We start from the raw sequence: 27304 nt of genomic DNA on the forward strand, positions 1-27304 counted from the left end.
GTAAATATACTTAACATAAATGAATATGAACAATACATATATCCAGCGTTGATCACAGTTACTGGGTTCTTTTTTCTCTATGCATGTTCCTTCAGAGAGATCCAATTTTAGCCAAACAGCTGTTCAGCTCCCTGTTTGCTGGTATCCTCCAAGAAATGGAAACGCACAAATCAAGAGGGGAGAGCGGGAGGATTAAAGAGGAGCTGCGGTGCAACATGAATACTTTCCTGAGCAAGAGTACCCTCTGCTTCCCTCCATTTATAGCATGTGTGCAGGTATGACCTTCAGAAACTATTTTAATATTTTGACTCAGCTGGCAAAGTCCTGAATCTGTAAAATTACAGTGGCCTTCATTGAGAATAAGAAGTAAGATTATGTTTTAGCGTGATTGTTAAATTGTTATAATAAAACTGTTGAGTTCATACTCTGCCGGTTGTGTTGTTAGGACATGTGCTACCAGAATAAGGAGCTGCAGCAGCTCGATCCAGCAGCCATCAGCTCCACTTGCCTGGTGAGTCTTCAGCAGCCCTCGGGCATCCTGCTGCTGGAAGAGGGTTTGTTGCAGGGTGACAGTCGGAATGAGCCTCCTGCCAAACGGTCACGAGGACGCAAAGAAATCCCCCCAGACACCAAGAAATGGATCCACCTAGCAAGGTATTAACAATGTTGTTTATTTTGACGCTGGCTCTACCAGTGCTGGCTTGTGTACACCATACTGTTAAGGTTAAGGTCTTCTCCATAGATAGCTCAAGTTCATCATACCTGGGTTGAAGATTAGAGCATCATTTACTGTTTCCTCTGCGCTCCAGACTTTACAGATCTTTGGAAGATTATGATGTCGTGCGCGGCATCTTTGGCGGTAAAGTTGGGACTAAGTCGATCACCTGTGCTGCGCTTCAAGCTGAAGCCAACACTGACTTTGCAGAAGCTGTGAAGCTTTACAATGAGGTATAGTGTTTCACAATACAATACAATAAGTCTATCATAATGCTGAGGTAGCATGTGGATTGGTACAGGTTTACCAGCCTGCTAGCTGTATGTGTAGCACTGTAGTGTAAAAGTGAAGTGCATACTCTCTTCCATACTGGCAGGCTCTAAATACTGAGGACTGGAGTGATGGCGAGCCCACTGACTCTGAGAAGGACTTCTGGGAAATAGCTGCTATGGAGGCCTACAGTCACCTGACTGAGTGGAAGTCTCTTCAGTACTGCTCCACTGTGTACATAGATGAAAACTCCCCACCCAACCTCGAGAGGATGTGGTCGGAACCGCTTTACCAGGTAATAGAAATGACCATTCACAGTCTAGGAATTCTCAGTCATGTACCTGGGAGAGATGACGTCCTGCAGGTTTTAATTCCAACCAAAACAGCACTCTTCCTCTCTTGTTGAACAGCCCTTCATGGCATGCCCTTCCCAGACTCTTCAGTCACCTTTAGTAATAAAATATTGCAATGGTATATTGAGATTAATTTTGACAAAAAAGAGAATTCTGCAACATATCATAGCATGATAAAAGCACTGGAAATAGAAGTGGAAATTCTCATGCATTCTGCGTTTGTTCCAGGATATGTACCTGCGGCACATGATCCGCAGCATGTTGAAGCAGCTGCAGCTTGGTGAGATGGACCAAACTCTTCTCAGTTTCATCGACAAAGCCATGAGGGTGGAGGAGCACAAAAAGCTGCTGGAAAGTCACTACAGCCAAGAGCTCAGCTTGCTCTACATCCTGCAGGAGGACTACGACCGTGCAAAATACTACACCAACTACGCCATGCAGCTCTTTATGGAGGTCTGCTGTTACACGTCCTTCCTGTCAGGCACCTCAGAGTTTTAGAACAACAAAGATCATTATTAATTGATTCTTACTTTAAAAGCAAAAAAGTTCATGTATGTACTGTACAATATGTTGTGTATATGCTGTATATGTAGATTTCATACATCCTGCAAAGAATATGCAGAAATGGATCTGAAACTACACTCAACCACAGTGTGCACTCAATCTCTTTGCCTTCTATAGAATTACTCTAGTGTGGATACACTGTTGACTCAAAGCCGGCTGACCACCCTACAGTCAGCGCAGGCCTTGACTGAAATCCAGGACTTCCTGCTGTTCATGAAAGGAGAGGGTGAGCGGAAATATTGCCTTTTTAAAATGTGTCTTTAACAGTGAATATCCAAATAAAACAGTTAAAAGTAGTAATTTCTTCTCTTCCTTGAAAGGTTATACTCTTATTTTGTTTTTATTTTTTGCTTTCAAAATCTAGTAACTTTTCTCTGTATTTCATTCATTAGTGTCTGTGAGCTCCCTCAAGCGGCTCATCAGACTATGGACTGAACGGTATCCTGATGCTAAACTGGATCCAGTGAATTTATGGGATGACATCATTACGTCTCGGTACAAAATTGTTGTGTTTTTTTATATTTCACTTCCGTACCACAAATCTTTTAAATAGTCAGATAGCAAATTGTGACACAGTGTCAAATTTTGATCTCTACATTTCAGATGTTTCTTCTTGGACAAGATCAGGGGAAAGCTGGAAGGCCACGCTCCCAGTGACAGTATGGAGGTGGACGGGTCAGAAGACCCAGCAGGTGACATTGACACATTAGTAAATGACTGCAAGTTCAACATGAAGCTACAAATGGCCGATAGCGCATGGAAGCAGGTGAAGAAACAACTGTGGAAGTTACTTACTGACTTTTTGTGCTGTCACACACTGTTGTTTACCACAAACTCACCTTGAGATACAACTTTTATTTTCAGAATAACTTTCCTGTGGCCACCAAGCTGCTGAAGGAACTTTACAGGGAAGCTAAAACAAACAGAGGCTGGTTGCTGAGGTGGGTCCACAGTTTTAGCCGCTACAGCCATAAACGCAGTCAGACCCAGGGGCCAGTGGAGCAAGTCAGTGCCATGCTAAAGACTATCCCATTCCTGGGTAAGCAGGGAAAATGACTCCTGTACATTATCTTGTGTGTTACACAACTGATTTTATATTTGACTTGCCAGATTTTGTGATGATGTGATAACTTAAAGCTGCCCTGTGAAGTGTTCATGTTTCCATTCAGTGTTACACATCATAACACATTTTGAGTATACTTGAGGTCTAACAAACATGTTTAGTCCATTTCCTTCCTTTTTATGCATTGTTTACATTCATGTTGCTTGTTAGCAATCTTCTTCACTGCCTTTGTTGGGGCATTGCTACGTGTGACGGCGCATTATTACCACCAACTGTCAGCAGAATAGCATGAAACCAGTGGCAGAAACCAATTTATGTGCTGGTGCGTCCTCGTGCGCATGTGCACAATGCAAGACTCACTAGTAAAACATTGCTCCATAGCACCTCTAGTGGTCCTTTTTTGCACTTTGTTCTGGAGTTCATAACATTAGTAATTGCAAGTCAGGGTTCAATTAGTACTTTCCATAAGAAATTTGCAGTGACATGCGCATACAGCTGAGTGATTTCAGCTTCTCTTGTTTCCTCTTGAGATGTTTCATGTTAGCTCTTTTCTCTCTGCAGACGACCTTCAGGCTGACTGTCAGAGTGCCACAGCCAAAATATTCAGATACCAAAAGATACTCCAGGGTACATCTTTCCACATCCTGGCCTCAGCTGTCAGCAGAAGCCCCTCGGTCCTGGGAACTATTGAAGCTGAGAAAGCGGAGAGAGTTGCAAAGCTTTCTGGAGCTGCTTGGCCCGATGAAAATCCAAAGGTACTCTACTTAGATGTTTTAATTATGTTAAACTTTAAAACATATAGTGTACAGTCTTTGAATTGCTTATGGGCTATGCAAATGTCAAAATATGGGTGATGGTGCTGCAAAACACAGGAGCTAAACATTGATTCATGTATCTGAATGAGAAAAGACTGTACTTTGTTGATGTTGAAACCTGTTTACCCTGCAGAATGTGGAGGTGGGGCTGCAGCTACAAGCATTGAAGCTGCTGTGTGATGCTACCAGAAAGGCTGATGAAGAGCTTCAGTCTTACACCCAGGACTGTGTGGAAAGCAGCAGCATCGTTGAGACATACATGGCTTTGGCTAACTTCTGTGACAAACGACTGCGAGAGGAGGAGCAGAGTGAGACTGGCGAGTACTAATATAACTAACTGATCGTCTGATCAGTTATTCTGATTTACCAATGAAGGCATTGTGGAGATATGTATATACATATATTTTCTGTATAGAAAACATACACCTCTTACATGAAATAATGCTAAGCTCCCTGTAGAGAACACTTGTGTATTTGACTGATGCACTTTCAAAGTATTTTCCAGTGATCTAACCTAAACCTAAACCTAAACCTAAAGGACTTTTGTCACATTTTATCCTTCTCTCTCACTGTATTTCCTGATGCTCTCTTCTTCCTGTTGTCAGATGAAGGCAAATATGCCATAAAACAATAAGGGATAGGCAACATGGAAAACAGTCTTTTATCACGGTATATTTAAGGTTATATTGCAATATATATTGTGATACAGCAGTTTGTCTAGTAATTCAATTCAGCAGGTGTTTATAGATAAAATAATATGGACTGTCTGGTTTTGGATTAGTTAAATACCTGACAAATCAATGTACTTTATCACATTGATGCAGACCCTACAATGGCCTCATACGCCCAGAGATGTTAAAGGGATAACTTAAATAAACAGTATAGCTGTATTTTATTTAAGTGTCCTTGTGTGGGTATCTTAAAGAATTGCACTTCCTCCATTAGCAAGTCATTTGTTTGTTTGTTTTTTTACAGAAAGACAATTTCCCGACCTGTTGGCGCTGCCTGTTCATGTAGTAGAGACTATGTTGAAAGCACTGAAGATGAACTCGGAGGAAGCTCGCCTCAAGTTCCCACGTCTGCTGCAGATCATCGAGTCGTACCCCTCTGAGACCCTGGACCTCATGACCAAAGAGGTTAGTGTGTCATAACCAGGGATGTTGTGGAGGGTAAACCCACGCTAATACAGTTTATCCCAGTGTGCATATGCTAAATATTCTAACCTTCTTCTTGGGCTGGCGTAAATTATTATAGTAAGGATGTTATATAAAGATTTGTTTATCAACATTTTACTCAAAATATAAGTGTCTTTTAATGTATAGCAGTTCTTTGTTTTGCAATGGTCTCAAACTATTTGTGGAAATGTACCCATCTGTTAATTGCATTACAGCCATTAATGCTTTAAAGAAATAGTTGGATAGAGCCAGGCTAGCTGTTTCCAGTCTGTATGCTAAATTAAGCTGCTGGCTGCAGCTTCATATTTAATAGACACATATGAGAGTGGTATCTTCTCATCTAATTCTCCACCAGAAAGCGAACAAGCTTATTTCCCAAAGTTTATGCCATATGTGCGCTTTAGTTTACGGTGACACTACTATCTTCCATGTGTAGATGATGTCAGTTCCCTGCTGGATGCTGATTGGCTGGATCAGTCAAATGGTCGCCCTTTTGGACAAACCGGAAGCTGTGGCAGTGCAGCATTGCATTGGGCAGATAGCAGAGTGCTACCCTCAAGCACTGGTTTACGCTCTAATGATCAGCAGTGAGAGTTACGAGTTTGAGGACTCGGCTACGGGACACCGGCAGCAGGAATTTGTCAACAGGTGACCTGCTTAGTATTTAGTCTGGGGAAGAAAGAAAAGTTGCAATTCCTGATGGATTCCCATTGTTTTCCTGGGTTCGATGTTACTAGTGCATTTTATAAACATCTGCGCATTTATGTTGTGTGTGTCAACAGGCTCAGGAGCATGCTGGATAAGGGAGGAGCTGTGAAGAACTTTGTGGATGCGCTCCAGCAGCTTACAAACCCTGAGATGATTTTTAGGGTAACAAGTGCAAGTTCGACCCCGAATTAATCAAGCTGCCACCTACTGGTTTTTGGGGCCTGTTATTGATTCCTTGTCATTTGGTCCACGCAGGATTGGTGGGATTGTTTGAAAAATGAATTGGAAAAAACAAAATTTGACAAGAAGCGGATGGGAAACATGTACGACGAGATGCACTCTTCACTCGGGGATCGTACCGCAGCCGGTCACGGAATGTTTCGCAAGAAATTCATCCAAGTTTGTAGATTGCTTCGATCTTTCATCTTTTTTATATAGCACTAGTTTGAGTTTCACTTTGAGGTATACACTTTCTCCTTTGTCTTTTCAGCTATTGTGTTTATTGCTGCATATGCTGACTACCCAGTTATTCACTTTCATTTCATTTTCTCTTTATTCCAAACTTAAAATGCATCACTTACATCCCATAGGATGTGTCCTATGAAAGACCTGTCAGAGTATGGAGCAGCGACAAAATGTTATCAGACTGAAATATTTCTTGGCTTGCTAGCTAAAATGCTATAGCTATTGTTGCAAGAACAATATTATTTATCTATGTATACAGTTATATTTTTTGACTTGTCTGAAAACCTTTTACTAAATTTTGGGGCTCTGTACCAGAGACCAGACATACAGTAGCAACTGAAGACTTTCAATCCGTAATCTTACATTTTTTTGTAGTAGTAACAAAATATCATGTTAAATATTGTTACTGTGGTATTCATTGCAGAAATTTGCTAAAGATGTGGAGAAACTGCTAGGACCTAAAGGCAGCAAGCTGTTTGAGAAGAGAAAAGAAAAGAGCTTTGTGCGGCAAGTGGACGAACTGGCAGCATCCATGCGTGGATTTCAGAAGGAACCAGGGAACCTGAAGGAATACTCGCCCTGGCTGAGTGGATTTAAAGCAGACCCATTCAGCAATGAGCTGGAGATCCCAGGTCAGAAAATAAATGCTCACTTTATTAAATTCAGGGTAATCTGAACTCTCTGAAATGTCTTGTTTATGGCATTTTTCTAATGTGGTTATTAGTTATTTCTAGTCATTACAGACTTACAACTGAAATTAAAACACTATTCTGTTGAATTCTATTCACTGATGAAGATCTTTTTTTCTCTTTTTGTAGGACAATATGATGGCAGATCAAAACCTTTGCCAGAGTATCATGCAAAAATAACAGGCTTTGATGAAAGGGTATGCTTCACTGTAAAATAAGACAATTCGAATTCTAATAGCGTCTAGTGTGTTTGTTTGAAATCCCAGTCAGGGCTGGTTAGTATATTAGTGTGAATTTATGCCCTTCAGGTAAAGGTGATGTCCTCCATTCGCCGCCCCAAACGTCTGATCATTCGTGGGGATGATGAGCGGGACCACCCCTTCCTGGTGAAGGGCGGGGAGGACCTCCGCCAGGACCAACGCATCGAGCAGCTTTTTGCTGTCATGAACATTTTGCTGAGTCATGACGCCACCTGCACACACAGAGGCTTGCAGCTCCGCACCTATCAAGTCATTCCCATAACCACTAGGTACTGAGCCCGTCTGTCTATCCTTCTGTCTGTCTTTCTAGATAAACTGAGAAGGCCTCCTGATGTACCAAAATGACTTTATGTTATTATATTATTATTTTATCATGTTATTTCATTGGGCCCGTCCAGACATATTTTGAAGACTTGGTGCCATACTGACACTCCAAAAACTACAAAATACTATTTGGATGTTATGGAGAAAAACTGAGTTTGCCAGGGTAACCGCGTCTCACTGCCTTTTCAGAATTGGTCTAATTGAATGGATGGACAACACCTGTACTCTGAAGGATTTCCTGTATGGCACAATGACTGCCGAGGAGCAGCAGAGGGCAGGGAGGTACAGTGCATTTCACTTTAATAACTTGGATGTCAGCCCATTGTCCAGTGATGAAAGTTGAGTTTTTGCTAAATTTGCTGTGCTATAAAAGGGAAATCATTTTAGCAATTATTCAATTATTATCATTTTTAAATTAAATAGTTTTTTGCCTAAGATATATATATTTGAAGTTTAGGTTTTAAAGCAAAACAAAAAACATTGTACTCTTACTCTAACTTAAGCACCGCTACATATGGTGCTGCGGTCTGTGGAGTATTTTCTCTTGAATCGCATTCATTTTATTAATTAAACATAAGTGTGTCATTGCATAACTTACTTATTATTGTTATCGAAAATGTTGAGCTCATACAAAAGCATTTTAAAATAATTCCATTCAGAAACATAAGCGGTGCAGACACAGCACTCTAACTGTATCAACAACAATCAGCTGACAGTTATCAGTATGCTCCGCACAGTGCAGCATAAAGCAGTGATATTTCTTTTTTATGGTTTTTGTCACTATTGAGGTATTTTGTGTAGTTGCTCATCTCAGTGGAGTTTTGTTTTATGAATATAAACTGGGTGACTTCTTTCTCTTAAAGGTGTGTTGAAGACTACAATAAGTGGCTCTCAACCTTTGCTCCAAAAATGAATGGTATTGCACTATATAGTCAGGCTTACAAGTAAGTGATTTTGTTCATAAAATGCTGGATACGTCAAGTAACTATAACTGCTTCAGTAAAATGTTGTTGACTGTCCCTGTCTCTTTTTTGATCAAATATGAAATATCAGCATGAGCTACAGCATAATTCTTCTTTGCCAGGAAAGCAGCACGTGCTGAGACAGTCAGCAACTTTTTGAAAGTATTGCAGCATGTGCCCAGTGATCTCCTGAAGTAAGTAAAGTGTCTCTTAAAAACAAATCCGCCCATGATTAAAGGTTAACACTTTTAACATTAACATTTTTTTCTCTCTCAATTTCCAGGAGAGCTTTTCTGAAGATGTGCAACAGTCCCGAGGCCTTCCTTTCCTTGCGCTCCCACTTCATCAGCTCTCATGCCTTACTGTGTGTCAGCCACTGGATTATAGGAATTGGAGACCGCCATCTTTCCAACTTCATGATCAACATGGAAACAGGAGGCATGATTGGCATCGACTTTGGTCACGCATTCGGTTCAGCCACACAGGTAAGTCATGCTTGTTTCAGTCTAGGAAGAAGTGAAAACGTATTTCAGTCTGGAAAAAGACACAACCATCTCTTGTATAAATAATTCCCTTTCTGTGCAATCTTGTATTTCCTCACAGTTCCTCCCTGTGCCTGAGCTCATGCCTTTCCGGCTGACCCAACAGTTTGTGAATCTAATGCAACCCCTGAAGGAGTCGGGTTTGGTCCAGAGCGTCATGGTCCACTCCTTGCGAGCTTACAGCGCTGAGCCGGACCTGTTGCTAAACACCATGGATGTGTTCGTCAAGGAGCCCTCGCTGGATTGGAAGGTAACCATCGCTGCTGCTTCAAAGATCCCATTTAATATTGAATTTCTGAACTGTCAGTGTTTGGGGATTTTAAGTGTGTTACAGACAGAATATGTGGTGTGAATCTGACCTTAAGAGTTTTTGTAATATGCAACATTTCCCATTGCTATTACACAGAACTTTGAGCAGAAACAACTGAAGAAAGGAGGCACGTGGACGGAAAATGTAAACACCAAAGAAATCAACTGGTACCCCTTACAGAAGGTGGACTTTGCCAGAAGAAAACTAGAAGGAGCAAATCCGGCTGCTATAACCAGGTATATCATCAAAACACAATATGGCAGACCAATCAATAGGTCAATCAATTTCATTAATGTTTAATTAAATTTCGCCGTCATAGTTGTGATAACTAGTTTGTCTCCATTCCTTTTATGTCATTATTCTCTTTCCCATTATCTACATTATCCCATTTTTAGCCCTTCTTGATGCAATTCATTTTTGGTTTAAAGATAAACAAATATCAGCTTTCAGTGGTTTCAATCCAAAATACTATAACTGGTCTTCAAAAAAGACCCTGAATTTGACAGTGATTTAGATGTTGGTTTATTTTTATCAGTGAGGAGCTAAAGCTGGGCTTTGAGAAGGACGCTGCCTTCCCGGGGATGCAGTCTGTGGCCTCGGGGACTAAGGAGCACAACATTCGCGCTAAGCTTCCTGCCGAAGGCTTGTCGGTGGAGAAGCAGGTGGACTGTCTGCTTGACCAAGCCATGGACCCAAATGTGCTTGGCAGAGTTTGGGTGGGCTGGGAACCGTGGGTCTGATTCTTTGATTTGTGAAGTATTTCTAAAGTCATTCACAGTAATTGGGAAAACAAATCTTATTATAGGTGAACAGCCATGGGTCGTACAGGTGTCTAGAAAATAGATTTGAGAACATGTTTGTTTTGTTTAATGCTCTTAAAATTATCTCTGTAAAAGTAATATTCATGTATTGTGTTGTTGTGAGGATCAGCATATTATCTTAACTTAAAATAAAGAAATGTAAGTCTGGAAAAAGGATGGAATTTTGGAATTGTAATCTTGTTTTAAATCTGAGACAATATGGGCATAAACACCATAATGTTGGCCATTCCTTGCACTTCAGTTCTGTTTGAGGAGGACCTATCATCATCACTATTAATGTCTTGTAACTTCAATTTAAAATGAAATAAAAATGTTTTGCTGATTAAAACTGCAAACAAAGTATTATTTCCTATGATATGAATATAACTCATACAACAAAAGAAAGCAAAGGGAGAGTTATATTTAAAGATAATTTATTGTAATCAGATTACTTTAATAATGGCAGTGTATCAGTGAATGAACAAAAATGACAAATCTTGCCTCGATCTCCACCGAAAATCTACCTTTTCAGTACGAAACACTCACCCCTGTAGGCTTAAAACATGGTGTAAAATGTTTGTGGTGAACATTGCAAACAGGCTGTGATTAGCATGGATTCATGTCCAATGGATTCCATGGTGGCAAATGAATGCTGTAAAAAAAATCAAAATATAAATGGAAACTTTGCAGACCCCTCCTAGGTGCAGGTGCCCAGACCAACCAGGTAAAATGTTACTAAAATAGTACACAGTACATGTCCTATTTTAATTCTGTGGCTTCATAGTAAGCCTAAAGAGCAGGAGTGATGTTATCTTTGAGTCATGTCATGTCATGAAAAAGTGTTTGCAGGGCGACACAAATGCAGAACTGACTGATTATATATTATCCTTATCCTTTTGAACAGATAAGTTGTATGAAATCAATTACTCTATCAGAAATTACAGATTCATCTTATAACTAAAGCTCATAGCTCAACTGGACAACCTACCAAAAATTCTGGTATATAATATCTGTATAGCTTATTCCTAGAATTACATTGCACATATTAGTTTGTTTTGTATATTATGTTTTGCAAAGTAATTATATGTGAGACTGACTTCAGCAAGCACACTCATCCACTCATGATTATCTTGCTGTACAGATCACATTAGTGCTCCAGGTATTATATGAAATTGTTGTGCAACTTTTCATGCCACAATCTTGAATTACTTCGTAGTGCTGAGTTGTTATTTAAAAAACCCAAACATCTCGTAATCAGTTTTTAGCCATGCTAGCGGTGTTGCTCAAGGGAGTGGAAATATCAGTCGACCCTGAAATATCTCAACAGCTGTTGATTGGATTGCTATGAAAGAATTTACAGACATTCATGGTCCACAGAGGATTCATCAAAATTAGTTTAGTCCTTTACCGCTTCCATGATTTTGATAGTTTGTAGTGAAATATCTGGATAACTGTTGGATGTATTGCCGTGAAATTTGGAGCAGATGTTTATGTTAATTTCAGGATGAATTGTAATCACTAGTGCCATCATCAGGTCAAATTTTCATTTCATTTGTACAATTTGTCCCACAGAGCCCACTAGCATGGCTGTAGACTCTTAGTCTTGTTAATAGATTATAATCCAAAGTAGAAAAAAGGGTTAAGTTGCAGACCAGTACTATTACATATTTGATCAAAGTCAGTGTCACAGTCATTTTGCTCCTTTTTGCACTGACAATAATTCTGTAGGTGTCCTTTGATACCCATATACCTATTAGTGATATTAAGGAGGCTGGCAAGGTCTGTTTTCATTGTGTGTTCTGCTGCTGCAAAAAGAAACAAAATATTCATAGAAACTTCAACATAATACACTTATGTACTGACAATCCATGATATATTATGTACATGTTAGGGCGCGCCCCTCTCTAAACTGTAATAGCTTCATTGGGAGAGCTGGTGTGCATGGAGATTCATACTGTGCCTGCCACGTCCCACCACCTCTGCATGCAGGCACCCAGACCAACCAGTAGGAGTCACTAGCTTAGTAACAATAATATGATGACTCAGTGGGTTCCCACCTTGGTTCCCACCCCCTAACAATGTCTGTTGGAACTCTTGGCCATATGGTCCTATTGCCAGAAATTGAATAATAGTTGGTCCTAAACTCATAATTTTTTACTGTTATTATGAATGTTATTATTGAGCCACATTGTATTTATAACTCTAGCATTGCTTATCTTCTTCATTACAATAGAAATGCTCTGTATCACATTCTATCACCTGTCCACACACTAAGAACAACATTTGCAATTACAATAGCATGTACAAGTTGTCTTTAACAGTATGTCAATGGCACATATCCACTTCCATTTATTCAAATCCTCTGTTTTTTCATTTCAACAAATATTTGAACCTATATTTTTAAAGCATTTATTTCAAAGAAACAAAGGCAGCAGAGCATCGATCACTATATTTCTGTTACATTTTAGAATTTAATGTACTTGATAAGTCTTCACACATGTCAATAGTACAAATGTGCATTTTACAGTACCATTTGCTCTAAACCTTTTATCTTTCTTAATTCACTGGGATTGTGACCATGGGAATCATTATACCTGACAAACATCAATATGGTAACATTGTCATTGTAAGCATTTAGCCATGCTCATGTTAGCACTTAGCTCAAAGCATCGCTGTGGCCAAGCCTCACAGAGCCTGGCTGTTGTCTCTAAGTGGTTTTGTCTACGCAGGGAGAACCACAAAGCAACTTTATATCATCATTTCCTTTCCTATAGCTCCCTGGGGTGCTACACTGTTCGATCTTCCACGTGTAAGATGCCTTTGTGTTTGCTGGCTTGAGCTAGGATTAATAGGTCTGCTTTGGGGAAGCTGCTGAGGTCTACGGTCAGCAGAGCCTTGTGAGGTGCTCGGCCGAGGTCTACGGTCAACAGAGCCTTGTGAGGTGCTCGGCCGAGGTCTACGGTCAGCAGAGCCTTGTGAGGTGCTCGGCCGAGGTCTACGGTCAGCAGAGCCTTGTGAGGTGCTCGGTCGAGGCCTACGGTCAGTAGAACCTCGTGAAGCACCTGGGTTTTGCTTGGTTTGGCCACGTGCTGAACGCCCGCGGGGGTAATGCTGATATCTACGACTGTCTTTTCGAAATTGTTCTGGGGTTTGGGTTCCGCTTTCAGCATCCTGCTGGAGTTTTATCTTGTAACTCTCCAAGCTCTCCTCACAGTGCTCACCATAGTATGGGTACTCGCACAAACACGTTGCTATGAAGGTGCCTTGCACAATAGCACATTTCCCATGCTTGCATTTTACATTGGAGCAAGGATCTGATTCCATTATCTCTTCATCACTTTTAATAAAGACCATAAACTTTCCCAAAAGTTTTCCACATTTCCCAGTAAAGACGTGATGACCTAGTCCTCTAGAGTCTCTAAGGCTGACGGAGCTTTCTGGGAGTGCAGAGTCCTCATCATCTGGTGTATTGGTGGAAGTTTGAGGTTTTATTTTATAGGTATGCACTGCTGTGTATTTCTGTGACAATCTTTTTGCCTTGCATTCCATTAGTTTCTTTGCCACATCTGAACAGATTTTGATCCCCGTCGGTAAGCACTCTTTAATATCTTTTATAACAGCGGCAGTCATGCTGTGACCTCCTTTCACCTGCTTGGCTACAGCCACTGTAACTGTTCCTTTCTCTACCTCAGTAAACCCTAACAAAACATGTCTGTTTAGTAATGATAGGTTACGCTTTGAGTTTTTGGTGGTAAATGCAACAACCATCCAGTCATACCTTGCATATGTCTTAGCCAAGAATGCGCTGACACTGTCTGCTAGTTCTTGATGATTTCTGGTATCATCAATGAGCTCAAAAATGTCCTTCTCTATGTAAAGAGCACTGTCAATTATGCATTGCAGACGCAATGCGATTAAAGCTGAGGCAGATTGGGATGCAATCGTATGGGCAGAATTAACCCTGGCATTGGTGCTTATGCCTTTGAATTCGTAGTACTTTTCATCAAGCAAATTTCCTTTACAGATTAGTTTATTTAAATACAAAAACTGGGCATCGATATCTTTTTCATGACATCTTAATCTGTCAGCCAGTAGGTCTCCAAGGTTTTTTGTGATAGATGCCGGTTTAGCTGTCAGGAATTGGTGTAAGACCAAAGTGCTGTCTGCATACTGGCTGTAAAATGTGAAAAAGTTATTTTTGAGTGCCTCCTCCTTTTCTGTGTTTGTTTGTTGACTACGCACTAGCTCAGTGTATTTAATCCAGGCTTTCTCTATATTGTTCACTGGCATTTGGTAGGCACCAGCTGCCCATGCATCCCATTTCATTTCTGAACGAAAGGTGTTGAGCTTAAAATCGAGAGCTTTAAGTTCAGACTTGACAACGTCCAGTGGGTCTGCTTCTGGCGTTATCAGCAGCAGGGTTTTGATAGCTCCAGCAATGGGTGGCCCAGCTACTGGCACCTGTCCTAAACTAGCTATAAGGACCTCTCCAATTCCCCTAAAATGTTCCTTTAACCAAATACCAAGCTTTTTAAACACGTTCCTGCGTTGATTTTCATGTGGTTCTTGGTTCAGTTGCTTCTCGCCAGGAGAAGCGGTTTGTGGAGCTCTTGCGACAGGGGGGCAGGAGCACACCCACAGCAGGAACAGCAGGCCTGGAGACCACATGACTGACAATACACACACACACACACACACACACACACACAAAATTACAATCGCTTTACTCACTGTAGTCACTTATACACACACACTTGAACATTTCTATTAGCCTGATCTGTATGTGATGGATATTCGTTACGTGTGTGCTGGATGGATGTTGCAACATTGTTAACTTGAGAGTTGGCTATCCAACAGCACTGCATGTGTGAGGTATGTTGAGTTAAAGTCAAAGGCAGAACAACCATGAATACGATTACAATATGTGACTTAGCTGCATCAAAAAACAGTTGGAGCTTCCTGCCAATAGATGAGCACCAATACAATAAAAAATGCAAAACATTGCCATAAAATGTACAGCAATGGAGGGAGGGACTTTAACGGAATCTGACAGTAGATACACTATTCTACTGCCCTAACATCTAAGTAACAGATAGTTTTGAGCATACATTGTCTTTCTCCAACCAGGAAAAGTTGCCCATAATTATCAGACCGCAGTCATATACAGAAAAAAACCTAAAATGCATTCCGAATAGTCATATTTTATGACTAGTAGCCTCACCTGTTAACATCACACTCTGATGCTCAACATTTTAACAATACACATGAAATCTTATCAACCGAGACGGCAGACCTGGAAGGAGGCTTGGAGAGCTGATCTGCCCGTGGTGTGGATGCTCAGGAGGCTGATGGGTTGGTGCAGCGTTCGGCCCTTGGAATGGTCAGTGAGTAGGATTCGGTCGGTCGGTCAGGAGCTGAGTGGAGTCTTGGAGAAAGTTTCCGATATGTAGGCTCAACACTGGTCAGCTTTATAGAAAGTTGACCCGCGCCACCTACTTGATAGTCTGTGGTCATTTTTCATCCATTTTTGGCCTGACAGAGTTGGAGAGAGGTGGCTTTGGTGACCTGAGAGCATCCTGGTTGGTTGGTTACCAATGCTGGTCAGCTTCATAAAAAGAAGACCAGCTCCACCTACTTGATAGTCGGGCAATTTTTCATCCATTTTTGGCCTGAAAAGGTTGGAGAGGGGTGGCTTTACTAATTTGCGATAACAAAATTATTCTAATGAAGATGGTATTTCCATGTACTATGTAAAAAGATTTGTTTTGTATTTTTGTAATCATTGCCCATGAAACGGGAAGCTTTCTTGTACTTCTGCAGACGTGCAAGAGGTCAGTGAGAGTCACCAGATAGCCAATGCATGTGTTTTGCATTTTATAATAAGTCATTGAGACAGGTGTACGTGTGCAAGTGAAGTTGAGTCCAAGGAGTCCTTCTGTGTGTGTGAAGGCAAATTTGAAACATTAGAAGAGAAAATGGTAAATAAATTTCAGTAATGTAAAGTAAAACGAAAAGAATTTGATATTCAAAGGACAAATAGATCTTGTGAAACAGCAATTTAAAAAAAAAAGGTAGCACTTATAATAAAGGTAAAATGGGAATTGACCACCATGGAAAAGCTTAAATGGTAATGCTGAAATTAAATGTTTTAATTTAAAAGCTTTTTTGACACTGCAGTCAGTTTAATCTCAATTAAGGTACATAATAGACTGTTCTCTCTGCAGCCATTAAAAAAAAAAAACACAGCTGGTGACATTATTGATGACAGTGTTCCATTTAGCTGTACCAGTAGGTTTTGCCAATGAGCCAGCATGTACAGTACCAAGGCCATGCAACTGACAAACCAGGAATACAGCTATTATTGCCATTATTAGGTACACCTGTGTCTGCTGTGAGAAAGGTCTATTGAAGAAAAAAAAAATCTTTGGTTAATGGAATAGGAGTTGCAGAATATGATTTTTATTTATTTTAGTTTTTTCTATATTATTGGTATTAGTCAGCGTGTTTTTTTTAGTTTTTTTCCCATTTAGAGTTTGCCTTATTAAATTGTATGTAAACAAAATTTACATATACCTGAATTTGTTGTGTTTCTAAATGTGTGTGTGTGTGTGTGTGTGTGTGTGTGTGTGTGTGTGTGTGTGTGTGTGTGTGTGTGTGTGTGTGTGTGTGTGTGCGCGTGTGTGCGTGCACGTGCACCTAAGAGAGACAGTGCAATTGTTGTGTAAGTGTTAGGGAAAAGTGTGTGTAGGTTCTCCCTTGATAGTGTGTCATTTAAAAAAGCCACAGGATTTGTTCCCATTGGCCTACAGTGACGTTTCTCTGACTTTATTGTACTTTATTATTTGAACAAATCCTGTGGCTTTTTAAAATGATTATACTTCAATATAGACCACTTCTAAAAGTGGAGCCACATAAAGCAGAACTGGTGTTGCCTTTGAATGGTGAGATGTAAACCTGCTTGGTGCAAGGCAGGAAACAGCGGCTGTAAGGCCTCACAAATGCAGAACTGATGAAGCTCTTACTGGTTCCTGAAATGCTTCACATCTGCAATGTGTTACTTAAAGCTCTGCTGAGGACTTTCTGCAATTTGTTGACTGATTTTGTAATATCTTTAGAGCCACTTGGAATGCAACTGTATGAAATCAACTAATCTATAAAGAAATTACGGATAAATTGCACCTTTATAACTATACCTAGTGGGGCTGCAACAAACCGTTATTTTCCTAATCAATAAATCATTTGGTCTATAAAACATCAGAAAACGGTGAGAGATGCCCTTCACTATTTCTTGGAGATGTCATATGTCTTGTTTTGTCCAACCAAGGGTCCCAAATATATAAAACATACATAAAACATGTTTTTTCCCAGACAGCTTTGTCTGGGAAAGGAGTAAAGTCCTGGAACTCGCTACCTGATCACTTAAGATCTGCTGCAAACTTCACTACTTTTAAGAGAGCTACTAAATCCTGGTTAATTCAGCAACAAACCTGTACTCATGTCTAGGTTTTAAATGTAATGTTTTTAAATGTGTACTTTATTTTATCCTGCTGTACTCAGTTTGCCTTCTTTTTATCGCGCTGTCTTAATTGTCTTAGAACTAATCTTGGAATGGGTGTTGCAAATTAGCATCCGCTATAAACACTATGATACTTGCATCGGATAGCTGTTTTTAGTTTGGCTATGTATACTGTATCTGTCCCCATCAAATAAACCATAAATATATAAATAAATATTAAATTGACTATATTATAAAGACAAAGAAATGCAGCAGATTGTCACATTTGAGAAGCTGGGGCCATAAAATGTTCAATCATTCATCAGTTATCAGACTAGTTGCCAATTAATTATCTGTCGATCGACTAACCAATTAATCGACTGCCTGCCAAAGACTTGTACACTCAGTCCCGAGACTGCCAAGACAATACTGACCCTGTTTAATTTTAGAGGTCTTTGAAATCATTGTGTCCATCACTAATCTGTACTTATTCCTACAATGAAATAGTATTTATTAGCCGTAGTTTACGATTATATTATCAAAGCATTATATTATACAAATACTTATGTAGAAGACTGACTTGAACTAGCACCCTCATCAACTAATCACTTTCATCACCCATTATGTTGCTAAGGCACAGATCCCTTTCATCATCCAGGTTTTGTATGACGTTGTTGTGCAACTGATCAGTGGGGCAATCTTGTAATTCCACTGAACTGTTACCCAACTAAAAGAAAACACACAAACATCAGTTAATCCATTTTTTAATAGATTATACAATCAAAAATAGGGAAACAAGAGTTGAGCTGAAAGATAACTGTCCATAACTCAAGATTTCAGTAATGCTGACCAATGCTATGCCAGTGTCACAGTCATTTCCCTCCTTTTTGCACAAACATGGCAATAAATCATGTGGTCCTCAGTCCAGAGTATTATCAAGATGGAATACACTTTAGTATGAACTGCTGGATGATGGTGCATTCGTGGGACTGGGTCAGTTGTCGTAGTGTGTTCACAGTTTGCATCTCAGAATTATTCAAGTAAAGTTATTGACTTGGGAGAATTCCTTTGGCATGCACGATTTTCATTCCCCTGAAAGTAACACTGTGGCAATTTCAATACACATAATACTGCATTGCCTTTTGTAGTCACCCCATTGCTTAGTTGTTCCTTCCTCGCCTCTTTGAGTGTATTACATAAGACATTAACCACCATGTACAGTAATAATAGTGTCAAGGGACACATGCCATTCCCCCCCAAAAATGTGGATACTGTGACAAGGAATTCTGGAAAATTACAGGGACAAGTGGCTTATTAACATTTTTTTTTTTTGTCACTGTCCATGTAGTGTAACTGAAGCTTGCAGGGTTTTCCTCGTGACCAAGTGTTATTTTAATGCATGGATCTATAAACCCAAGTTATACAGAATAATAGTATAAAACAAAAACACAGAAATTTGAACATAAGCTTTTTTTCTCAATAAAAATAATTTCAACATTAGTAATCATTTTCTTTACAAAAATCACAATACATTTTCATTTGCATAAAAAATATCAAGTAAAATATGTAACACCCCGCTGCAAAAAGTGTCAGGGGGAAAAAAAACAAAACACAACAGCTGTTGGCCAACAGATTGGACCTGGGTTGTGGAAGGGCTGTTGTTGCTGAGGCACCTTCATGTATCAGCCATACTAACGGTCTGACAATAACTATTCTGCATATTCTTGCATTATGTTAAATGAGTTAAATAGCTGCATAAATAAATCAACTCTGTATCTAGAAGGAAAAAAAAAAGGTTTGGTACCAATATAAACCAATATTTCATTTTAGCAGATCATTTTCAATTTTAGCTTACGTGCCTCTCAGGATGTTCATGTAGAGAGTATATCTCTGACTAAATGAAAATGTTGAGCCAAAGTGAAATATTATATATTTTAAGGTCTCTGGGTTAAGGCGCAGAAAAAGCTATTTTTTTGTACTTGTTTCTTGCATTAGAGGACATACAATACATAGAATGAGGACAAAAGAGAAGTACCGTTTTAGTTTTGAAAAAGCGTGTAGTGCATTCACTCTCTACATAGACACTCTTCTTTTATAGGTTTATAATTAATGACCTTAACTGCAATTAATTAGGCTGAAATCCACCAAAGTGCATGATGCATAATTTGCTTTTTATGTAGAACATCATGGTCCATTATCTTTATTATTATGTTATTTCAATGTTAGTTTTAGGGTAAGGACATCATTTTGTTAGGCCTCAGTCAGGCTTTTTCAGTTATAAATAAAATAACCTCAAGTTATTTATTTTGTGTTGTTAATGCCAGTAGTAATATAGAATTCAACTTTAGATTAAAAGGGCATCAAATACAAATAAGACCTTGCGTAAGGAAGGTTGGCAAATACGATGTCTTGTTGCACACAAGACACCATGAAAATCATTTGGTTTGGCTCACTCTTACTAGCATAGTTCCGTAAAGTACAATATCACACCAAGAATGCAGATGTGGTTTCTGATGGCCACTTTATCTTAAAAAAGTAGACAGTAAACACTCTTACTTAATATCAGATTAATGTACAGACAGCTACTTCTTCATTTACATTAAAAGCTGATGTTTGTTTTTATCCAACATGTCTTCAAAAATGAATGGATTATATTATCCATTTAAAGCTGTAAAATCAAATCATATTCAGACAGCTCCATTGTCTCACTTTGCCCAATTACTTTTCTAATGAACTGAACATCAGCATGATACCACAGGCTCAAAGAGGAGGTTTACATCTTTCTGGAAAAATAGTGAAAGTTCACTGATGCAGATCAAGCTTACAACTTGACGCTCAAAAGGGGTAGATTTTTAAAAGAATAAATAAAAGTATATCTTAATACTGGCTAGCAGTAGGCAGGTCTTGACTTCATTCAACAGTAATTAATTAAATTGACTTGTTTTGATTCATGTGAAATGCAGCAACATTCTCTATCACATCCCTGACCTCCAGAAAAAGGTGTAGGAATGAATCCCATTAAAAAAAAAACTAAAAACAGTAACAATGTAAGCTTGTAATTATTCTTTTTTTTTGGTGGGGGGGGGGGGGGGGGTTACCAAATCAAGCCCAATGTCCACCTGTGTACCTGTTTTTCCATGTGGTAAATAATCAACATATACTATAGTCCATCCTCTGGTTCTTTGTGCTCTTTTAAAGATCCCCTTTAAGAACAGAATCATACAATGTCCTCATCAAGCAGATCTCTTAATCATGTTTTCCTGTCATCGTCACATACGTTTTTTTTTTCTTTAAATTTGTTAGCTTAAATTAGGATTTGTGTAACAACATGAACACTAGTAGGCTTTGGGTGAAAAAGTACTAAGTAGCTGACATGAAAATGTCTTCATGAAAGTGCCAAATGATTCCATTCAGTTAGTAAATAGCAGTCACAGACTTTAAGTTGACTGGGAAATATTACCCAACTGTCTTCCCCACAATATAGTAAAAAGGAAATAAATTCATAATATACAAAAAGAAACTCTTTGTGGCTTGGTGTGCATAGCATATATATTGAAGGCATGACTTTCTCTGCGTTAGAACAGGACTTAGTGTCATATACTGTTAGTTATATCTTGGGTCTCCACCCGTTTATGAACTGCATGAGTTTCTTCACCTGCAGTTTGCTTAGCTTGAAGTCCTCAGACAGAATCTCCTCGGTGAGCTGCAGGAGTAAATTCCCATCAATCTTCTCAGACACAAAAAGAGAAATAATGTCATCTGGCAGGCCAATAAACCTCAGAGATTTAGACACCTCTTCAATAGACAGACCAGCCAAACTGGACGGGGGCTGCCACGGTGTAGTGGGAGAAAAGAATGGACAGTTAGGAGTTAATGAGTCAGAGATGGAATATATCTCTTTTGTGCCCGGCTCATGCTGTGAGCAATTTGAAGTGTCCTGCTCACTGTCACAGATTGATCCTGAAAGTAAACCTGCGCACTTCTTTATGGCGTTTGACTTTGGTGTTCTCGGTGGTAAGATGGGGCAAGAGAGGCTCTGCTTAGTGTTAGATTCTTCTATTGGCTTGTCTCTGTACATTTCTGAATTGTAACTTGAAGATTTGGTGGAGAACTGATTCAGAGAAGCTTTCTGCAACCTGAAGTCCTTGCTGCTGTGTGCGTGCTCTCCACCATCAAAATCAACGAGGCTGGATGTACAGGTTTTTGGGGTGCTCGGTGACCTCTTTCTGGGGTAGCTGTAGTAGCTCCGGCAGCTGGCTGGCAGAAACTCCTCCATGCCGTGTGATTCTCCACCGCTGAAGTTATTTGGCCAAGACAACCTGGAGGACATTCCATCTGATGGCAGGCTACCACTTGACATTGTAGCTTTGGTCTCAGTGCTGTTGGATTTACCCCAGGTACAGGGGTAGCACGCGTGACTTTGCTCTTGTGGGTCGGCCGCCTCCTGCTCACATGCTCCACTACTAATGGAAAAATATAAGATTAATTACATTTTACAGCTGACAAAGAATGTTGGTAAAGAAAAGAATACTACTACTTCAATGAGCTGATGCATTACTTTTTAACTGCACTAAAATGTGTCAGGAAAGATATTTAAAAGGGCTAATAAGCTAAATATACAGAAAAAATCCCAAAAGATCTAGGTGGATTTCAGGGGGCAGATGAGGAAAAAAATACAATGACAACATGGTTTTCTCGGTCTATGAAATGTCAGCATAAATTAGCCTTTAAAACTAGAACTTAAAAATTGAATTGCCTGAATTTATACCTCACTTTTGTCAAAGCAAATGTCATCTCCTGGTATTTTCTTTATTTTAATTAGGTGTCACGTGTGTGCTCTGAAATAGTTACAGTTCTTACATGTTGTGGAGACCGGATGAATAATAGGAGAGGGTTGGACTTGGAGACCGGGTCTCTTGCTGCTGTGGCTTTGACAGGATGGGCACAGATGGCATCTGTTTCAAACTTCGTGGAGGAATTGGTGGGGCATTCAAAAGACGGCATTCTTCCTTCACCTAGAAAAGAAATTAACTGACATCAGCAAAACCAACATATTCATTTTATTCCTGTAAAACTGAAGAATGCTTAAAGTCATAATCCATAAACAATAATAATAATCAAACCCCATTTTTGATCATATGTATGGACTGCATTTTATCTGCAATAGCCATTCAAAGTATTTACATTCACTAATCATCTATCTATATAGTAGTTTTTATTGTAGGGGTGGAGTCCGCAATTCCCAAGCTGGATTCAGATAGGGACAAAGCCTAAACATGAGGGATACACAGGAGAACAATATGCAGGAAATCCAGAGCAATCTTATCTAAATTATAACAGCCTCACTGTTTGCTGTTCTCGTTACTGTTCCTTACACCGTGTCATTGCTGTATTAAGTTACAAACATCCTACAGAGTTTGTTTGATTATATTTAACTGCATTTGCTGTTACCACTGTAACCACAGGAGTTGCCAAATCAACCAAGACTGAAATCTTAAGAATTACAACTTTAAATATAATAGATTATACTCACAGCTTCAGACTTGGGTGGGACCGGTGGTGGAGTAGGAGACACATCTGAAGGGGTTACTGCACCGAGAGGACAAGTGACTGGGTATGACAGGGCTGCTGTTGTGCCACAGCCATTGTTGATGCCTCGAATTCCCTCACTTAAAGAAGGTTTTAGCATCTGGCCTCTCAAGTGATCCAACCACAGCTCCTCATAGGGAACGTCCGACTTGTTGAGGGATGGTTGTTGGTTTGTGCTATCCAACAGCTCGGGGAAAAAGTGCTCATTTTCTCCCGAGTCTGAGGGGATGCTATCAGAGGGCAGAAGAGCCCAATCTCCACATAGTGTCATACAGCCCTGCAAATTGACCTCACTGTTACCGTGCAGGTTGCTGCCGTACACACACACAGACAGTCGGTGGAAGGACTGGGTGAGTTCATCCCGGGCATACGTTAAAGAGCTGGGAATCTGCATGTGGTTGAGACACCCATTGGAGCTGCCACTGCCTCCACTGCTTCCACTGCAACTACCGCTCCCACTGCTTTTCTTGGGGCTCTTACTGTCGTCGTTCCAGTCTGTCCGCACATCCCGGACAGCGCGGGAATAGTCGTCTATGTCAAACTGTTCCTGGCAGAAGGAGAACCAGCGATGTACCATAGTGTCTAGCCACAACTCTCCTTGCAGCAGTTCCTCTGGAATAATAAACCTGGGCATGGCCATATGAAAGGGAAAATGGACGGGGATAATTTTGTTGCTTCGCAGAATGCAGCACACAACCACCGTTTTCGTCTGAATGTTGACCAATTTGTAGCGATGACCCTCGCGGATGAGGTGGAGGTCGTGCTGGTTGCGCGGTGGACTGCTGGGTACTGTGACGTTGACCGGGAGCCGGGTTTTCTCCACAATGTTCCTGATGGTGTGCTCACCGTCCTGCATCTGAAGCTCCAGTGGACTACAGGTGCTGAATCTGCCTTTGCACTGGAAAGGCAGGCTGATGCTCTCATTGGTGCGATGGTTCATGCAGATCAAGCACGGCATCTTGCCTCGACCAATCTTACTAATGGAGTTTAGCTTCCCAATCTTCTTAAAAATTGTGTTGAATCTTGATTTTTCTTTGGAGGTTTTAGCATATAGGATCTCAGCCTGGCCCATTAATGTCAGTTCATCACCGGTGCTTAGTGTAATGTTGTAGACTTCGGTGTCTTCATTGCATTCCCCTGAAGCCATCTGTGAAAACATGACATATGGCCTAAGTACCGAAAAAATAGAGGAGAGCATTTCCACCTTGTCATTTTGATATTTAAGCAAACCCTGTAAGTAAACATTAGATTAGTGCATTAACAATTGCTTTTTGAATAGATTCTCTCACTGGTTTATACAAGGACATATTTTTAAAAAAGTCTGCCCCCACAAAGACGTGTGTAGAAGTATACATTTTAATGGTGTCCTAGCTTAAGTAGCTTTTAACCTACATTGCAGAGCTGAATTTTCTGAAGATAAACCAAAATTACTTAAATATGCCGGTATAATATATATAGGATATTAGGAGTTTTAACAGGAGGATTTCTAGTCTTAATTGGAAATATTCATTTATCAAATACCCCTGATGTCAAATAACATGGTATTGATATTCCAAAAAAAAAATCCATTTTAATTAACACTACAGTATCCACAACCAATCATAATAATCCCTTCAGCAGGGTAGATGTACCTTAACATTGAAAGTGATTTCTTCCATGACGTATACCCTCTCAGGGAATGCTTTGGCCACCTCCTCCACGCTATTGAAGTACTGCACAGGCTCCTTGACATCTCTGTCCTGCTCCAGTAGCTTAAACTGACCTGAAGTAGGAAAAGACATATTAATGCAACTGACACGGTCAAGCATGGGTTGTACCTTTCAGTACAATTATCAATTGGAAAAAAAGGGTTTGGAATAAGACTACACATTGTTCCTATGATATATTGATATTGATACACCAAAACTCCTCTCAAAATATCTTGTGAATTTTGTAGGGCAAAGACATCAAAGATTCAAATCATCATTCAAAGCAAAGTCAAGACCACTGAGCATCCATGCTGATGCAGCTCACCTTCATAGTGCACTGGGATCTCTATTTTGGGCCCAATGACATAGTGTCCCTCCTCCAGACTGTGAGCAGTAATAGTTGTCCACTGACGGCAGGAATGAATCAAGAGGTAATCATTATCTCTGAGCCCTTCGACCAACTGACCTGCAGGAATGAAAACAACAAACAGATCAAAGACTATACCTTACAATCCAGGAAATATTGTAATACTGCAAGGTGCAACAGACAAAAAATACCAAATGTACACTAAATTTTACAAACTTTCAGAATAACTTCTGATGTGCTTGCTGCCCCTTTTGCCCACTCAAAATCTTAACCGTCATAAAACATCAACAACTGTCATGTAACACATGAAACATCATGTAACTGTTGCATCATTATACTTGGAAAATGGCAAATTAATCGTAAAAAGTCGTTATTGACATATAAAGTATGATTTCTCAGACACAGATGATCTTAGTTTTATTGGAGTTGCGATACATCTAGTAACTTTGTTTTGCCATTTACTGTATTAATTTCTCTGATTAGACGCACAGTGGTGTCTAGAATGTGGGTCATGGCAGCAGTGAATTGAATTTATAACATCCATGGTTGAGACAAATTTTGAATGATTATCCCAAATAATGAAGTAAGTATTCTGAGGAATGCCATGATTACTGTTTCCTTTTTTTAATAGCGCTTATCAGCTTCAGAGGCTGCTCCATTCAAGCCAAGGTATTGGATTACTCAGCACAAGTCATTAAGCTCCATGGACAGTGACTAATGGCCTAATCCATACCTCTCTAAAAGGCAAGCCCTACCATTTAAAAGTACAATACACCATCACAACTCTGCATGAGAGGCTTAGCAGAGAGTGACAGAAGATGGGAAGACAGAGAACAAAATAATAAATTACTGTTGATTTCATAATGGCTTCATTTCAAAGTGCACACCATAATAAACATGCTTATGTTAGTACACAACTGTCAGGCAAGACAGTTGTTGTGGAGGTAAATACCCTGACCCCATAATACAGTCATCTGAAGTTTATCTTAATGCAACTATACTATACCATCTCGTACTGTTTTGCATAAATGTGTCTTTCATTGTACCCAGAATGAGGCCAAAGATGATTTTTCAGCCCTGTAGATCTGTCCTTATTTTCTTTTAAAAAAATGGCACTACGCTGCACGTGTCCATATAATGATGTGCACACATTTTCAAGTAATCACTGTTGCGATTAACAGCCTTCTGATGCCTTTATATGTTATCCTAACATTAAATACTATTGCTATCATGACAATGGTTGTTTTTACTTTAACCTCCTCAAACTCTAACTGCATTTTATTGCATGGCAACAGTGTGATGGCAGAGGTTACAGGACATGTATATAAATTAACACACATTATTTGGTGAGTGCTTAACGACAGAGACGCAATTTCCAACTTTCATCATTAGAAAATGGCAACTTTTTTAATGTTACAATACAATTTTGCTGAGAATTAATAAGGCACATTGACAAAATCAAACGCAAAAACTTGTATTACAAACGGCTTAGTGTACCTTAGCTGCTAAGTAGCTAGCAATTTAACAGCCTACAAACTTAGTAGTAACAGAAAGTTACTAACCGTTATCCAGCTTCACAATTTGAGGCAACCTGTAAGCACTGACAAGTTGATCTAATGGTAAGGACGTCGTGCTCCATGTAACATCTTTTAAATTGTTGTACAAGATTGTTCCAAGGTCCATTTTGCTAGCTTACATTAGCCAACTGGGGAGCTAGCAATCTGTAAACACGGTAACAAAAGGCTATAATAAGCTAACCAACTTAATAATACATCAGCTCTCCATCTACAGCTTTAGATTTGACACGTCTCTGATTAGTCGTCGCATATTTCCCTTCTCATTTGTCTATGTGTCATTAACGTCTGATAATGTAGCAAAGCCATGTTTGTTTAGCTAGCGACGGCTGCATCAAGGCAACTTGTCCAGGTTAGAGTTCACCAGACGACAACCGGAAATATGTCTCTTCTTCTTTTAAAATAAGAGCATTATTTACTTTGGGGTAACGTTACACGAGATAGTGAAAAAGGGTGAACAACCCAAAAACATGTCACACTTTCTACATTAAATCGTTCAATTGCCTTATAATAGTGAGTAAGACATATGCTAATGGGTTATTGGCTGTTCACAATCGATGTATTTTTGTGATGCAG

At 39.7% G+C, this 27304-nt stretch overlaps 2 protein-coding genes across 2 annotated transcripts in view; one reads left to right on the top strand and one right to left on the bottom strand.

The window, feature by feature from the left end:
• The window catches only part of prkdc (protein kinase, DNA-activated, catalytic subunit), a 32190-nt gene extending 21840 nt beyond the window's left edge, over positions 1-10350 (top strand). The window contains exons 62-86 of the mRNA XM_070927781.1: positions 96-275; positions 446-654; positions 810-948; positions 1092-1280; positions 1567-1791; positions 2020-2128; positions 2295-2397; positions 2506-2668; positions 2767-2941; positions 3527-3720; positions 3914-4097; positions 4756-4916; positions 5392-5603; positions 5738-5825; positions 5919-6062; positions 6553-6760; positions 6947-7014; positions 7126-7346; positions 7591-7683; positions 8265-8345; positions 8486-8557; positions 8647-8848; positions 8967-9155; positions 9312-9451; positions 9751-10350. Coding sequence (XP_070783882.1) covers positions 96-275; positions 446-654; positions 810-948; positions 1092-1280; positions 1567-1791; positions 2020-2128; positions 2295-2397; positions 2506-2668; positions 2767-2941; positions 3527-3720; positions 3914-4097; positions 4756-4916; positions 5392-5603; positions 5738-5825; positions 5919-6062; positions 6553-6760; positions 6947-7014; positions 7126-7346; positions 7591-7683; positions 8265-8345; positions 8486-8557; positions 8647-8848; positions 8967-9155; positions 9312-9451; positions 9751-9955 — 3954 coding nt within the window. The 3' untranslated portion in view covers positions 9956-10350. The remainder of the gene's footprint in view (positions 1-95; positions 276-445; positions 655-809; positions 949-1091; positions 1281-1566; positions 1792-2019; positions 2129-2294; positions 2398-2505; positions 2669-2766; positions 2942-3526; positions 3721-3913; positions 4098-4755; positions 4917-5391; positions 5604-5737; positions 5826-5918; positions 6063-6552; positions 6761-6946; positions 7015-7125; positions 7347-7590; positions 7684-8264; positions 8346-8485; positions 8558-8646; positions 8849-8966; positions 9156-9311; positions 9452-9750) is intronic.
• A 10468-nt stretch (positions 10351-20818) lies between these two features.
• On the bottom strand, positions 20819-26837 carry garem (GRB2 associated, regulator of MAPK1). The gene is made up of 6 exons (XM_070928360.1): positions 26717-26837; positions 25113-25253; positions 24731-24861; positions 23044-24246; positions 22371-22525; positions 20819-21970 (listed from the first exon to the last, which is right to left on the bottom strand). The coding sequence occupies exons 1-6, from the start codon at positions 26835-26837 to the stop codon at positions 21118-21120; spliced, it is 2604 nt and encodes an 867-aa protein (XP_070784461.1). The 3' UTR covers positions 20819-21117.
• Between the last annotated feature and the right edge of the window lie 467 nt (positions 26838-27304).

Source organism: Enoplosus armatus, chromosome 21, assembly GCF_043641665.1.
Source record: "Enoplosus armatus isolate fEnoArm2 chromosome 21, fEnoArm2.hap1, whole genome shotgun sequence".
Taxonomy (NCBI): Eukaryota; Metazoa; Chordata; class Actinopteri; order Centrarchiformes; family Enoplosidae; genus Enoplosus; species Enoplosus armatus.

Bases quoted from the DNA above. Each gene is read 5' to 3' on its own strand.
- garem (XM_070928360.1), bottom strand. From the start codon at position 26,837: ATGGACCTTGGAACAATCTTGTACAACAATTTAAAAGATGTTACATGG. The intron at 25,254-26,716 runs GTTAGTAACTTT...TCATTCCTGCAG, and splicing joins AATTGTGAAGCTGGATAACG to GTCAGTTGGTCGAAGGGCTC. The intron at 21,971-22,370 runs GTAAGAACTGTA...TTCCATTAGTAG, and splicing joins TCATCCGGTCTCCACAACAT to TGGAGCATGTGAGCAGGAGG.